A 17,204-nucleotide genomic window follows, 5' to 3' on the forward strand; every position below is an offset into this window, starting at 1 on the left:
GAATGTACACACTCGATATTGCATTTTATAGCCTCGGCAATTTTTCGTCTCGTTACGAAATCATTTTCTTTCCGAAAACGCAAACCTCCTCATCTGTAATCGAACCGAACTGCTTTTACGTGTTATAAAGTATCACGTAAACGCATATACAAGTACCAATTCGCGTATCGTGGACCTATTCGGACGGCGGACCGAAAATTGAGCGAAGAATAAAAATATGTAGGATTAAGATTCAATTGCGTGTCGTTATGACGTGTTTATATACGGGAACATTGTTGCTTCCTGCGGCCGAGCTTCTTCCGTTAATTAACGAGTCGCTGTAGCGATAAACCTACACGCGACAATCACACATCTGGTCCATATCTGGGATTGAAACCGGTAGAGCTTACTTGGCTTCGAATTTCCATGCTATAGATGCGGCGAAACTGATCTCTACGGGTGTAATAATGAGATAATAAGTCAATTTTCGAAAAATATTTAAATCTAGCTAATTTAAGACTCTAAGTAATTCGTAGTAATGTTACACAGATTAGTAGTAATATTAGAAATATATATTAGTTAAGTATTAGTGAATATATTAGTAAAGTAAAATATATAAAGTAAAATAGTGCGTTTATAGGAGAAAAGAAAAGTAAGAGTTATGTTTCTGTAAAGAGACAATCGAGAGCTATATATTACGCCCAGATAATGTGTATTATGTAGAAAAATTATATCAAAATTTTTCATTTTTTAGCGACTTGTATTTAACTTGTTCGTATCTATAGCATAAAAATTGAAGATACTGATAAATTATACCGGCTTCAATTTTTTTTGTTCTATATTGCGCTCGTTGTCTTGATTCTCTGTGCGCTACGTGACTTCATTCGAAATAAATCTTGACGAATAAACTGAGCATCGTTGCGAGTCTTTTCTTAGCGTTAGGACATGAAAGTCTATCCCAGATTTATTTTTACGTCGACTTTTCTCTTTCTGATAACTCTTTGGTTTTTGAACTGATAATATCCACGTCACTCGTCTGGAATTTTTCTGCGCCTGATATATTTTTTCGTATTTCTGTTTTCTACCTAGAAAGAGAGTATATAATTTACTTTGTTATAATATTGCATTGTTATATTTTTTGGGTTAGCGCAGAACTCATTTATAATATAAGTAATACAATTTTGTAAACATAAACAAGGTAAGTTGGCACTCATAATAAATATATATATATATATATATATATATATATATATGAATACACAATATCAAGATGTCTCCAACAATTTTAGAAAATTTGAGAACATACATTTTGATAAATATATCGTTTCAACTATTAATCAGGTCTATTATTAATGTGATATCTAGAAAATGCAAATTATTCGTTAAGGTAACTCTCAATTCTTCATATTACAATTATGATCTTCAGCAACAAATCGTATGCATCTTTGCTATCATATTACTCTGCAATTTTTTTGTCAGTCTGAAAACATGATGGAAGACGCGATTATATCCCATTCTAACATACCAATTGTTCTTTCCGGTTCGCGAGCTACCGAGGAGATAACGATCCCGCGTTACAAACGATCGGAGGCTGTCCCGGAGGATTCGGATCGGCGAACACGGGACACGCTTCGTATCCCGTTCGTTCGCATCTCGTTCGTCGTCGAGCACTCCCTCGAGTGGACCGTAAAAGCCGTATCGGCGCCGTGCAAATAAAACTGTATCGTCCTGGAGCACACCGGATATATAAACGGCCTGGCTTAAGTGATTGCTTCTCTTCATTAGAGCTCCGAGCTCGCTTCTCCATCTCTATCTCTCTCTCTCTCTCGCGCGCGTGCACCAAGTCGAAGTTGAGGGACAGGTGTGGTAATGGCCCGTATCCGAACTCTCGCTTCAGTTAACTCACCCCGCCAGTCGATTTGACCCTCCTCCACCTTCTCTCCACCTCTCGAAACTATTACGCGAATTGATTCCGCATCGGATCTGCCTGGAGGGGCGGAAACTTGCGTTTAGCTCCTCGTTTCTTCCACTTTCTCACTCTTTCTCTCTCTCTTATCGCCGACGCGTGACCATCCTGGGTCCATTTGCGTGCATCTTACTCCGTCGTAAAGACGCGGATTGTATTCTCGGATTATCCGTTTCCACGTTCGAACGACGTATGTACGACGTGGGAATGCTCGTGCGCGCTCGAGACTCGATTAATCCGATGGGAACAGTAAAGTTCTTAGCGTAAATGGCGTGAATACTGTGTTTAGGATCAAGCTTTCAGCCGATTCGCAGAAAATAAACACGTAACTGGAAATGATGATTCGAATCTGTTTCAGAATCTCTTTACGAGTAATAACATAATCATTGTAGAACGAGTAGTAACATAATCATTGTTCAATTCTCCCAATTGTCACCCCACAGGTGATACTTTTTCGTTAGCTTCCTAGCATTAAATATTAAGGAATTCACTAGTGTTGCTATTTATAGTATTCTCGATTCTTCATTTTAATGTAAAAAACTAAAAAAAAATTTTTATTCAAGCAGCCGTGGGAATTGAAGAGTTCAATAAATCGTTCTGACCAAGAGTAAAATAATCGTCATATTTCTTTCAATAGATATATTGAAGCTAGACCCTCCGAATTATATTTTTGACCCACATGTAGACTTTTTTGAATATAAATTTCATTATCTATCTATAGAAAATATTTATAAGTAAGATAATTTACATGTAAGATATATAAACGCGCGCGCGATGTGTTGTATATATTGCATTTATTTCCTAATCAAAGCCTTGCAGCTTTGGATGATTTCCAGTTTGTACATTTGTAATTTGTGTGAATAAGTGAATTAGTGTTATTAAATGTTATTAAATATGTCACGCTATAGAACATAAACCTAATATCACGCGCGAGTTTTAATGCAAATGTAAATGTTAAGGACACGAATGAACGTAAATGAGCCTGTACGTCTAACATGTCACCGTTTGCGAAGGCTCTTCTCGTTTACTTTGGCGCGCATGCGAACCGCTCCGTAAACGCTCGTTCCAATGGTTGTCAATGCATTCAGTTCGTTGTATGCATGCGACAAATAGCAGTCCTGTCCGCGGACGTAATCGCGTATACGAAACGTTCACTGGCGAAATCGGGACACGCGAGATTAATATATACATCGCTGACCTAGGTTCATCACACACGCACACATACATCAATTTTTCACATTTTTCTATTGTGATTCCGTTATAAATTCGCATATGCATATATATACACAATTATCAATCGCACGGTCTTATAGGATCCTAAGGCTGCTAAGAATTTCGGGAACTCGCGAAGAGTAGATATACAGAAAATTAACGAAGAATTCTCGATCAATTTTAACACTACCAAAGAGAAAAGACAATTCTCTTTGTTAAAATATAGGCTTAGTAAATAGTGATCCTTTGGTTAATGACCCTTTACATGATGATTGGAGATTACAATTTGATTCAGCGTAGTTCAAGATGTTAGAGGAATTTTAGAGAAGAGAGATCGACTGGCGGTGATCGAGGCTGGTAATTCCTCTCGCGAGATAAACAGTATCCAGGTCTACGATATCGCGATTTACGAGAGTTGCTCGACGTATACGCTGCTATACGCGCGTCGCATTAAATAATAATGCCAGTGATTGCTGCTAGCTGCCCGTCGAGACGAACTGCGAGCTCGTAAGGACGGGGGGGGTCGGGGGGAAGGGCGGAACGCGGAGAAGACGCGGTGCCTCTACACCCCCGCCAGATATATCATCGCCTGGCAGTTATGTGTGTCATGAATTTTAGATTATCCTTGGATTAGATTAAGGCACGCGGAGGCCGGAAGGAGCGGCGACCGGAGCAAGCGGCCCCTTGGCCCGCCAGTCAGTGCGCGAGGCTGAATTATTTCCAAATCTCGCATCCCCCCGGCCCTCCTTCCCCGCCGAACGCGCCGGAATTGCGAGATTGATCTGTTGCCGTGAATTTTTCGCCGATGATCCGACCTGGCCGTTAGGATGTTGAATTTTCACCTGATAATATCTCTCTCAGAGTCGCGTATAATAAAACTTTAACATTGAAGGCGAGATAAAGATATATACAAAATATAAATATATAATTACATTATATTAAATAATTTAATTAATTAATTAAATATATAATTAAATTTCTAATAATCTAACAAGAGATAAACAATTTTGTTAAAGAAAAGAAGGTATCTATCTTTCAAACAAATATCGTACCAAAATTATTCTAGATAGAAACATTAGAAATTTTCTAGACTCTCTCTCTAGCTTGATCTTTTATAATTAATTATATATATTTCTTTGGATATAATCGCGTATTTCTCTTACCCTTTGGTAGATATAATGTTATTACTATTGTTTTGATATTTGTAATTAATTAATATTTAACATCAATAATATTTTGATGTAATAAACATTGCCGACTACATTTTCGAGAAATCACGTCCGCCCCCTCCGTTCTCCTTCCCCCCCCCTCTCTTGCGTATTTCCGATTATGTATTCCCCGCTTCATCCCCTCTGAGAGGGGATGAGAGGGAGATAATTGATGATGGTAGCTGGTTTTCGCGGGACATTATATCGCAGTTACGAGTTTCCACCCCTTCCTCCTTCTCCCACTCGCGCGCTACGAATGCGCAATGTACGAACAACAGGATCTCGCAATAGTGGGGGAGAATATCCCGGGGGTGGTTTCCATCCCTTGCTGGCCCCACGTGACCCCGGCCAGACAAACGACGGCCAATTTACGAGCAATAGGAAAAACTTCTTAAAACTCGGATTAAAATAAGCAAAGGGGAGAGAGAGAAGAGAGAGAGAGGTGCTAGCTTCCCTCGGCGCCCTCCGAATTATCCCGGGATACGAGAGGGTTTTATTTTATTCCTGAAATCGTCGCGGGGGCGAAAAGGGCGAATAGGGCCCTTGGCCCTGGCCTTGCACGCCTTTATTATTATACCTTCCTGCTGCTCGTGGATGAGGTGGAGCTTCATTATTTTTACTGTTACGCGAGTTACGGCAAATTACTGTTAATTCTATCTTGGTTTGTCCGAATTGCTATTAAGGTCCATAATTATCGATAATAATTTGATAACTCGAATAGACCCGTCTTTATATTAAGCTTCGCAAAAATTGCTTAAGAATCTAAGATTAATTGAAATATAAAAAGAGAAGTTATCAAAGCTTTAAAAAAATTCGCTCTGATGGAAATATCCATAATTAAAAAATTTTGTTTAATTTTTACCTTGATTTTCAATGTTATGCAAATTCTCGATAATTTCTTACGAGGACTGAAAAGGGAAGAAACATCACTTTGTCTCTATTACTCTCCCGGGACCGGAGTAATAGATTGACGAAATTTGGTGGAAATCGCTAAATTGATTACACGAGTGGCTGAATCGGCGCGTCTATCGATTAGTCGATTCGTCGTCGACGTGTTTTTGCATAAACAAATCACTTTGGTCAACTTTATCTCTTTAGCGGCGAGGTAATTTACAAGTCGGTCCCATATAATTTCTTTCCAAGATAGACTTACCGAGTGTCTCGCTTTAAAAGTATTAAATTTTAATGTGCTTGTGTAAGAGATAATATTTTTATACAAATATTATTTTAATTAATTTTAACCCAACAAAAAATTGATAATTTTTATATATTTTAAGGAAAACTTTACTGAACTTTAGAAAAATTCAATGTCGATTTATACGAGACTATAAGTCACCTGTACTTACTGTAAGTAAGTTGCCGGATAGAGAGTCTGCGGCCGTAAAGCGATCGAATTATGGGCTTTCCTTTTTTATGCACGACTGCCATAAAAAAGCTCGGGTCGTATGGATCGTATATAGCGTTAAAGCGGTCGCTTGTGCGCCGGCATTCTTTTTAATTAAAGCTCGCTAATCAAATCACGATCACGCGACGTTGCTTCGACGTTGCTATCGAGGCGCGCGGATGGGACGATAACGATGCCCCGGGGATGGCCGGAATAAATCCGTGTTAACACAATTACCACCCTCTCCCCCCGAAGTTTGCATGTCTGATTTATTCCGCGAACATGCACCCGAAGATGTTTCATACACGCGACATTAAATGCAGCGATAATTTTTTCGAATCAACACGTATGCAGTAAATAAAAAAATACTTAATATCCTAGGCGCATCTTTGCGTATTCAGGATATACGATGCAAGAAAACCCCTTACTCTTTCGCGACGACGATATATTAATCGCGCGCAGTAAAATGAGATTTGAGCGAGCGCAATTTGCGTGGAAATGGGTTGGACGAATTACCGGAGACTCGAAGAACACGCGCGCTTTTTGGTGCACCTCGCTTCCAAGAGTAGGGGGAGAAGGGGGACAATAACGGCGCCCCGGGGACGACCCCGGGGTAACGCGATTACGCGGCACGGCGCTACTCTCTCTCTCTCTCTCTCTCTTTCTCTCTCTTCTCCACCCCCCCCTCACTATCTCTCGCTCTATCTCGGAGCGGTTCGCCCGGCTTGATTTATCCGCATAGCCACGCGTTATTGCATTAGCGCCCCGACGGCGATGCCCGCCGTCCCTCGCTCGCTTCGCCGGCGACGAATGCGAGAAGTCGTCCGTCCACCCACCCGTGAATCATCTACGGGAGAGTTACGTCTTGCACGCCGCTGCCAGGACGCGGCGATCTATAATTCCCTCTCGCGGTTGGTCAGCGATCCTGGCGCGTCCTGGAGTTCTCTCCCTCAGGGGTTAAATCGTCGTCGGCGACACACAATCCGAGATGCGACCCGAAATCTGCTCTCGATATACATCTTGTGATTGTTTCTTAAATTCTTCCGATCGACAAAGAATTCACGTCTGCGAATTTGTTGACAGAAATGTACTCTTTTACTTTAAGTTGTCTCTTGACAAGTACAGCATTCTGATAAATCTTTTTTCGGGACTTAAAGATCCCCTCTCGCACATACGTGAGCATATACATACGTAAAGCCTACGTTAATCTCGGCTCCGAAATCGCCGCCCGCTAATTTGAGGAAAGAGCTGGTTCAAGAACAGGTGACAATAAACTATACATTAATGTCGGCGCTCCTTACGTTGTCGGCGCTAATTAAGCCGATCGCGGTTTTGCATCACAGTTCTTGGAGCGCAATTAATCGGGATACAAAGCGAGATGCCCGATCCTGTATACATTATTATGTTACACGTTTCCCGTCCGCGTCTTTTACTTTATACACACTGAGTCGAGTGTCCTTTTTTTGTACTTCTCAGACGCTTCGGCACGTCGAGGATGAAGGGCTACACGTGTATCGTTTTTAATATTCTGTACACGGACGAATTTCTGCACAATTTCTGACAATAATGACACATGCAATTAGTGATTCGATAGATAGCTGCAGTTGGAGAGCAATAATTTCTAAATATAATTCGTATCAAAATTTATCAACAGATGCGCAGATTTATCTTCGCCCGCATACAGAGATCTTAACAAACGAACGAGCGTTCTTTTCACGAGTAAGATACATATTCTTCCCTACGTCATATCAGGAATTGAGCTCGCCGCGATTATACAGTTCACTTCCGATCCTTTCTTCGCACCTTTCGCGTTCTATATCGCCGCTCGAAAACTGTACGAGTCTGCTCTTCCAAGAACATACTCACCGCTCGCGCACACCTCTTCATCCCCGTTGAGTCCTCTTCGTCCGAGACGTACCAGGTACCGCGTACAAGCGTAGCATCCCTTACGCGGGCCTGTCGAGCCCTAAGGCCTCCTGGTGCCGCCTCGCTTTCAGCCTCAAGTCCGCGATGCTGCTGTTCTTCGAGCGGGCCGCCGCGGCGGCCAGCGACGCCGCCAGGCTCAACGGATGAGGGGGATGATGACCGGTCGACGGCACCGAGGGTGGCGGCGGCGGCGGTGGCAGACAGAAGAGACCTCCGGCCGCCGCGTAGTGCAGCACCGCCGGGTCGAAGGCCGAGCCCACGGTGACGTTCGCGGCACCTGTTACCTGCATCGAAGGCGGGTGCAACCTGAGCGCCGGCAGATACGGCGCGACCCGGCAGGATTCCAACGTCGTCGGCGGGCTACGCGGTGCCAGCACCATACTCCCGGCGACGCCTGTGAAAAGGGTTTAAATTTCAGATTTTCAATCCTAAACTTGAATCCGAATCTTTTCCGATTCTGGATCTTTTGAGCTTGAAAATTCGCAGACTTGTAAATTGATATTTCTCCTATAAAATTGTATTTAACTTTTCGAAACTATAAAATTATTCTTCTCATGTTTGTTGATTGGAATATATTAATTTAGATTCGCATAAAGTTTATCAACTAAGGCCCATATTCTGAATCCTCTTTTATCGATAAAAGCTTTTAAGAATACAGTTTCTGTAAGACTTTAGTAAGGCTAATAAGAGTCAGGTGTGGATGATAGTGCATCAGTTTCAAGGAAGAATTAATTTTCCTTGAAACTGATGGCACTATCATCCGAGTCTGGCTCTTACTAGCCGTTCAAGACTAAAGTTTATGTTTGCAACAGCTTTATTTACCTTTATGTAATTGACTTTCGTGCTTACGACACTTGGCGCGTCGATTCTGGAACCAAACCTGCACTCTCGCCTCGCTGAGACCAAGTCGCTGACTCAATTCCTCTCTCATGAATGCGTCAGGATAGTGCGTCTCGTCGAAGAGTCTCTCGAGCTCGGCCAGCTGCTCGATGGTGAAGTTGGTTCGCGATCTCCTCTGCTTGCCGTTTCCGGTTCCGTTGTTTCGACAATTGGATCCTATAAAATTAACTATTAGCGAGCAAGCGTGAAAAAAGCACCTTACATAAAGTTAAAATTTAAAAGATAATAAATATCTCTCCTCTCCCCATTACAATTAAAAATGATACAGTATAATATATATACAGTATAAAGAGAGAAAGAATTCGTCGATCGGAAACTTCTCTTATTCTCTGAGACGAGAACGGAAACATCCGAGTGTCGTGAGTCATCATCAGAAAAGTGAGGCGAGAAAAGGAGAGGAAGAGGAGGGGAGAGAGATGGTTTTCGTCGCGCGATGATTAATTCACGGGGACGAATGCGAACAACCAGAAGAGAGAGAAAGAGAGAGCGACGTGATATCAAATTGATCTCCGCCAAGTCGTTCACGGGCCATTTCTTCTCAGTCTGGGCGCCATCAACATATATCCCGCCACCTTATGAGAATCTTATTCAAATCGAGATTCCCGACGTCTCTAATTGGATGACATTAGACAAACGTATCTGGCATCTCTTTCTTCGAGAAATGCAACGACGCGAAAGTTATTTCTCTTCAAAACCAACTGGAGAGAGATCTATAAAACTATGAATATATGTTGATTCTTTTTACATTCATATATGGTGAATCGTGTATATACAAGAGCGTGTTAATCGCGTGTTAAACCTTAAATCTGGGTGATAACGCATCGAGAGCACGAGAGATTCCATCGGACAGATGCAGAAAGGCGAAGGTGGAGGGTGATTAAGGTGAGAGTACGAGATTTCCTTCTTTCCCCCCTTTCTTCATCCTCCGTTTAGCGGAGGGGATGACTAACGACCCGGTATAAGACTGCGTAGCTCACCACTTTGCTAAATTATATAAATCACATCCCCTTCGTCAAGGGCTCTTACGCGAGATACTTAATCCACCTTCGTCCCCCTCTCTCTCCCTTCTCGTCCAGGCTTCCTCGCCTCTTTTACGTCGGCAACACCTCGAAGAGCCGTAGTACCGTAGTTACTTTACATTAAGCGACCATTAATTAAATCGTATGGCCGTTAATTATCCGAGAGCGTCTCTCTAACTCGCGGCGATGCTTGCGGCTGCTCTAATACGACGCTCCAAGAAAGTTTTTCGCGCGTCGGCAACCCTTCTTCAAGATAGTTACCCTATTTTTATCCTAGATCAAATATCTTTTACATATTGTGATAAATATTAATAAAAAAAATTCTCATAAAATTCTTTCCATACCATATTGTCTCACGATTGCCATGATTTTTAGGGTGAATTCTAAGAGAAAATTCTCTCAGTATAGATTACATCTTTCATCGCATAGAATATACTCTTGCGATATCGCTTCTCGTTACTGTCTGACATATTCAACATACCATACGATTTATAAAAAAAAAAAAAAAAAACAATGTTTTATACAGTCTACGAGGACGCGTTTACGCGCCGGCGCGATCGCCATGCGGCATTGCGTATACGCGGCTCCGTTTTAATCAATTAGCGCATATCCGCGTAATCCAATCTGAGCCCCGAGGCAGGGGTACAAGCGCAGCCCGCATCCATATGTACAGCGGTGGTTTAAAACCACTTCCCCTTTCCTCCCCCGACACCCTCGACGCCCCCTCTTCGCCTTTCTGCTCTAAAATAACTCGCGCGGTTTTCGACACCCCTCGCCCGCGCCGTTAGCATAACCCACGGGGAGCAACACATACGCGCCTTGTCGCAGTCATTAACTCGAACGTGTCAGTCGTTTATTCCCCCGTATATATCGCGGGGGAGAGAAATCGGCATCGTCGAAATCTCCGCTTTATTCTTCTCACTCTTTCGTCATTTTCTGAAACATTATTTTCGAATAAATGAGGAGTAGTAGACATTACAATTATATATGTCACAGTAATAATAATATTAATAATAATAATAATAATAATTTATTATTATTATTATATATTAAATTGTTCTTATTAATTATAATAATATATAATTGTAATTAAATTTGTAAATATATAATAATATATAATTATAATATTTTTCAACAGGGTAGTTGTAAATTAATCGACCAAACTAGCCAATAAATTTTGTTTATTTAATACAAATTACGACGTTTCTATAACATAATATTTTTAATAATAATATTTAATTATCATAATATATGATTATATTTTTTATTATTATGTATTATTGAATTTTATATATACTGAAATTTTAAGACAAGAATACGTATGATGCAAAAGGTAGCTAAAATTTCAGAATTTTAATTATATATAAAAAGACTTTGTTAAGTTAATATTGATTGCGAAGGATCGCAAGAAAACAAGTACGATAATACGTCAACTTTGGATTAATTAACATTCTTTTTTTTTTAAATTTACGATTTTCCAAATCCGAGATAACACACATTTCCCTAAATCCCTTTGTCAGTATCACTCGAGCATATCTCTCGAGAACATCTCGATCCGAGGTGCAAAATCGTAGCTACCGAACGTTAACCGATACTTGGTAGAGATCGAGACAGCGAAAGGGATTCTACGGCGAAGAGGGAGACAGATAGCACCGAACACCCTTGCTGCTGGAAAACCCAAAGCAATCACACTCGGACGCGAGGGGTCACTAATTCGATTACCAAGTGCGCTGCCCTCTTGGCCTGATCCAGTTAAGCCACCCTCGGACCGGCCACCACCTTGGCTATAGTATTTTTCTCCCTCCCAAAACGAGCCGAGATACCGCGGCCATTAGACGTATAAAAGCGTCGTCGTATCCTAGTATCGTATAGTCGTTGCATATGGCGCACCGTCCCATGAATACGCAAGAAGCGGAGGGGCTTTTAGATCTGCAATCACTTATCGCTTAATGAAGCAAAGTGGCCGGTTGTACCCTTATTCGAACAGTTTAACCGCTTGTCGCATAATTCTTTCCAAATCTGAGTAATCATAAAATCACTCGACATAAATATATATTCAATTAATACATATAATTTAGTTAACTCTCCCTTTCTCTTTTTAACTAGTTTAAATTTAATTATCAAATGTAAACATGTAGTCACAACTATGAATTATAATTATGTACACTAAAAGAGAATTTTCTCTTAGAATTTACCATGAAAATTATGGTAATCGTGGGACAATATGGTATGGAAAGAATTTCTCTGATTAATATTTATCACAATAAAAATAATAATATCTATCACAATAAAATATAAAATATGTTTGATTAATTTTACTAAACTGCATAGTAAAATTAAACAAATCAAACATGTTTTATATTTTATTGTGATAAATATAAATCAGAGAAATTCTCATAAAATTCTTTCCATACTATATTGTCCCACGATTACCATGATTTTCAGGATAAATTCTAAGAGAAAATTCTCTCTGTGTATAAGTATTGTTTTCTCTCTTAAAACGAGTGCTTTACGTCTTAATATTTTCGCCGCAGTAGTTTAATATTTATGCAAATATATTTTTAACTAATTTAAATTTAATTATCTTTAAATATTTAGCCATAATTGTGAATTATAATATGTACAAGTATTTTTCTCTCTCAAAATGAGCGCTTCGCGCTTAATATTTTCGCCGCGACAGTTTTATATACTTATGCGAATATATTTTAAAGCTTACAACGTATATTATGTATATTTTTATAGCGCTGTATCGCGAGGAGGCGAGAAACGTAAATACGCGAAAGGGGGAGCTCTCTCATTTTTCCTAAAGTAGCGGCCGCGCACCCTCCGCTATCATACTTCAGGAAACTCGCGCCCCAAGTGCCATAAATATACGTACGAGAGCGCGGGCACGCTTTGACCGGCGGTCAAGGCACCAACACTTAAGTACGGCAATCGTGGAAAAACACGCGCGACTGAAGACCGATGGACGCGAACGTTGCGCTAAATCGTCGGGAGAGACACAAAATGTGTTTTGGAGTATCGCATCGCTGGAAGTGCTCGTTTCGGAAAACTGCAGGATCCATAATAGTATAAGGAGAGTATTTTGTCTTATTGTTAGAGTTTACCCTGAAAATCATGGTAATCGTGGGACAATATAATATGGAAAGAATTTTATGAGAATTTCTCTGATTAATATTTATCACAATAAAGCATAAAACATGTTTGAATAATATTTTACTAAACTGCTAGTAAAATTAATCAAACATATTTTATATTTTATTGTGATAGATATTATTATTTTTATTATGATAAATATTAATCAAAGAAATTCTCACAAAATTCTTCCCATTACGTGTTTTACATTAATACGCAAATTTAACATTGATATTAATAATAATGCTCCATCAGTATTAGTATAGACACACGAAGAGAGAAAGATTATTAAATAATATATTTCTTTATCATTATCTAGAATTAAAATTTTCGTAATATTACGTAATAAACAGAAAATCATAGTATCGTGCTTGAAAATATTAAATTAAATATGAAACTGAAGCGATTATTTACTTTATGAAATTCGTGATCCATTATTGACTATTTCTTTTGGAAAAATTATAATCACGCGTATAATACTTAAATTATAAACTAATATTACTATATAATTAAATTATAAATTACAAATTATGCTAGAGTTTCCTGACCTGACCTTTGTTTTACTGTCAGACGTCAGTGAGTCAGGTAAACGTATAGTCAGAAACGACCAGTCGGGCAACTGTCATCTGTCAGATCACCCGTGTTTCCTTCATTATCATAGATACATCAGTCTAAATTCTTGCCAACTCTTTTCAAGTTATAAAAAAGTAATTAATAACGTTATAAAAAATGTTGATTGTTAGGAAACAGGTCAGATCTGGACCTGGCCTTTGTTTTACTGTCAGACGTCAGTGAATCAGGTAAACGTATAGTCAGACACGACCAGTCATCTGTCAGATCACCCGTGTTTCCTTCATCATCATAGATACATCAGTCCAAATTCTTGCCAACTCTTTTCAAGTTATAAAAATATAATTAATAATGTTATAAAAAATGTTGATTGTTAGGAAACAACCGCAATACGTTTGCACATCGTATAATAGTTAAGTATATGACGATACGGCGAATTAACGCGGTTGCAGGGGTGCGCATTAATATCTATTACTTCACGCTCTTTTCGATACACCGAAAGTCCTCCAGGCTTTAGGAAAAGCTCCTCGTGGATATTTACGATTTTACTTTCGCGGCCGCTGCCGGGCAGATTGCTTTTTGATTTGCGCTTAATCGGAAAAAGTTATGGGCCCTCGAGAGATAGGCGAGCTGATGCTGCTGCAGCAGCAGAAGCCGTCGCTCTCTTCCCTCCTACCCCTGGTTTAGGGGGCGTACACACAACTAACGCGGCGGGCCGCATATTAAACCATAAATTCATGGCGCCGCGCGCTCGACGGCCGGAGTTATCGCGCGGGGAAGTGTGCATGGCGTTACTTCAACGCCGCACGCTTTTTATAACGCGATTGCCCCGTCGCTTCGATCTCGTTCCCCGCTTCGTTCGTTTCCCGTTTCAATGTTTGTTGCCTGGTCGCGCGGTAATAGTTTCATCTCACCGGGTATATAAAGGTATATAAGGCTGCGAGACCCCCTGATGACGTGACTGACCGATCTCTTCAGGGCAGGCTTTAATTTTTATAATTCAGTAAAGTGTTTCAATCCCTCTCTTATAGGATGAATTATAAAGATACAAAATCAGGTATGAAAAGGGCTAATAAAAATCGCTTCTTTTTTTTTGAACGTTTCGGATCTGGTTCACCATATGCTAAAGATGGTTCGAAGAAAGGAAACATTCAAAATAATTAAAGAAGAATTTAAAAAAACAAGTTTGTTGCGCCTAATATCTGCGCCTGATTCTTATTAGCTTTTCATATCTAATTTTGTATTTACATATCAATCAGAAATTTTTAAATTATAGAATTATAGAATTATAAAGACTTGATGGAAGAGATGTTAATATTATAATTAATTGATCTTTTGGTTTTTTTAAATGAACAAGAACACAAGTATGACAAATCTTTTCCATCTTGCAAGAAATGAGAAAGAAATATTTAGCCTTTTCAAAACGATATTTTAACACTCCATAAACACATCAGCATGATAATTTCTAGGAGCTTCTTAATTTTTATAAATAGCTTTTTTATATTAACCTTTATATTAGAAATGTTTCGTATCCGCCGAAGAGGAGAAGAGAGGCGAGAGGGACTCGACGTAATTTCATCTTTCAGTGCTGCTCGGCCGAGCGAGCGTTTTATCGAAGATGACTCGGCTCGTGAGCGAAATCGCCGATCGGGTCGCCGATCATTACGTTGCGAACGGTCAGCTATTCCCAATCACTTGTGAGCTTTATTGGACGACGGTCTGAATTATAAACGAAGATCGGACCCCTGCGACCTGCGCCGCGACTTCGATGCCGCCGCCGCCGTCAAAGGAGGGAGTTTCCTGACCTGACCTTCTCGTTCCTGCACTCGTTCGCGCGGCAATCGTAAACGGGCTAAACCCTAAAGGATGTCGATCTGCCGTAATCAAAGCTGACACCGTCATACATTGGGCCAGGGCAGGGTATGAGGCGCGTTACAAGTGTTAGACAGATTTTGAGTTCGATCAGGTGATTTGAAAATACCGAATTAGAGATTATTTTCTGCTCTTTTCATCATCTATACATATATAATTTTATGCAAACGTAGATACATTTGCATTTTTGTATTACGTTCAATTATTTAGTCCGCAAATTCTTCAATAATTCTATAAATTTTCTTGTAATGTTAGATTCGACGATCATTCTTGGAAACTTTATTTCGACGAAAAAATCAAATTATTTTAAAACATGAAATTCTTAAAAGAAAAAAAAAACAATTTTTAATTTATCTTAGTTTGTAAGTTCATTTATAATTTAATTATATAGTAATATTAGTTTATAATTTAAGTATTATACGCATGATCACATAATTTTTCCAAGAGAAATAGTCGATAATGGATCACGAATTACATAAAGTAAATAATCGCTTCAATTTCATATTTAATTTAATATTTTCAAGCATGATACTATAACAAGTTTTGATTTTTATATTAATAAATAATATGACATCTCTCATCAAAACTTTTTTAGTGTCAAACTTGAAAAAATAAATATATCTTTTACATCCAAAGATTAAATAGAGTTATTACTTCTTTACTGCTATCTTACCTTTGGTGGAGTCTTCTTGACTGCTCGACCTTGTAATCTGCGAGGATACTTTGGCCTGGTCGTTGGAAGATATAATCGTTTTGCAGTCACTCGAGCTTTGACTTTTCAATTCAACGCAGTTTTCCGGACTGGGCGATCGATCCCTCGATATGGGCGGCGGCGAGGGGGTGCATCCGAGAAGTTTGCGGACCGACAGCTTCAGCTCGGGAGTCTTCAGGGGTGGCAGGCTCTCCGCGGTGTCCCGGATGTCCTTGATCTTGGCCGTGACGGACAGATCCTCCGGTTGTAATCGGCCTTCCGGCGACGGCGGCTCCTCGACACTTCCGCTCGTCTCGACGAAACCGGCCGCAGTTTCCTGCGCGCTTTCATCTAAACAAGTTTTGCTTGTATTGGCCTGGGACCATCTTGATGAGGATCACGTCGGCGATTAAATCGATTCGTAAGTGAATTGCAGTTTTCAAAAGAAACGAGCATTGATCGTAATAGTGAAATAAAGATGATAAAAAATGCAGATTGAGTTATAATAAAAAAAAAATGAAATTGTGGATTGAAAATTGATAGTATCACTATGCTTTAAGATCAATCTTTTCTGAGCAACTAAAAGAATACATGTACATATGTATATAAAATGCATAAGAAATATAACAGCACAAATAGCATCATATAAAGGGATACGTAATAAAATTAATTAAACTAAAAGAGTGCAGATTTCGGTATTTGTAACATCTGCAATTAATTTTTCTTTAATTCACGTATATCAACGCAATTAAAAGATCTAAATAATTATAATGCAATGTGTTCAATGCACAATATGATGATTTTACATAACTATCACAATCAAATCCCTTCTAGATGCTGATATTAATCACACTGACAAACTCGCACAGACACATACGAATCGATCTGACTCGCATAACAAATTCCCCTTCTTCCTAACTTATATGATATAAAGAGATCGTGATCTACAAAGACATAACTTATAAAAGAATTTTATACAGAGAAAAACGCGCGCACACTGCGTCGATGGATTTGATTTCAACTAATTTCCGATCAATTTAATCGGCACATATAAACATCACGGTATATCGCAAAAAAAAAAACTTGTCACACATACGCCGGTCATCGTCGTCCGCAGCGTGATCGCCGATGAGATGCGCGACACTGAGCGTGATCCTGCCGCCGGCGGCCGCCCTGCAGCCGGCGACGGCGGCCTCGACGCTGGCCGCCGCCGCAGCCGCCGCGTTGTCGAAGCTCTTGGAGACGAACTGGGCGAGCTGCTCCATCCTCGCGGTTATCAGGGCGACTCTCGCGCGCGACGTCGCGCCTCGGTACCGACGGCACTCGCCGCCGCCGCTCGCGA

General features: G+C 40.0%; 1 protein-coding gene across 1 annotated transcript; it reads right to left on the reverse strand.

Annotated features, from left to right (window-relative positions):
* Window positions 1-4,483: 4,483 nt before the first annotated feature.
* LOC145932952 (uncharacterized) lies at window positions 4,484-17,127 on the reverse strand. Its single transcript, XM_083032175.1, has 4 exons — window positions 16,959-17,127; window positions 15,845-16,213; window positions 8,498-8,731; window positions 4,484-8,069 (listed from the first exon to the last, which is right to left on the reverse strand). The coding sequence occupies exons 1-4, from the start codon at window positions 17,125-17,127 to the stop codon at window positions 7,696-7,698; spliced, it is 1,146 nt and encodes a 381-aa protein (XP_082888301.1). The 3' UTR covers window positions 4,484-7,695.
* Between the last annotated feature and the right edge of the window lie 77 nt (window positions 17,128-17,204).

This window comes from Prenolepis imparis, unplaced genomic scaffold (genome assembly GCF_030444845.1).
Source record: "Prenolepis imparis isolate NDT839.2.m4 unplaced genomic scaffold, iyPreImpa1.0 SCAF_2, whole genome shotgun sequence".
Classification (NCBI taxonomy): Eukaryota; Metazoa; Arthropoda; class Insecta; order Hymenoptera; family Formicidae; genus Prenolepis; species Prenolepis imparis.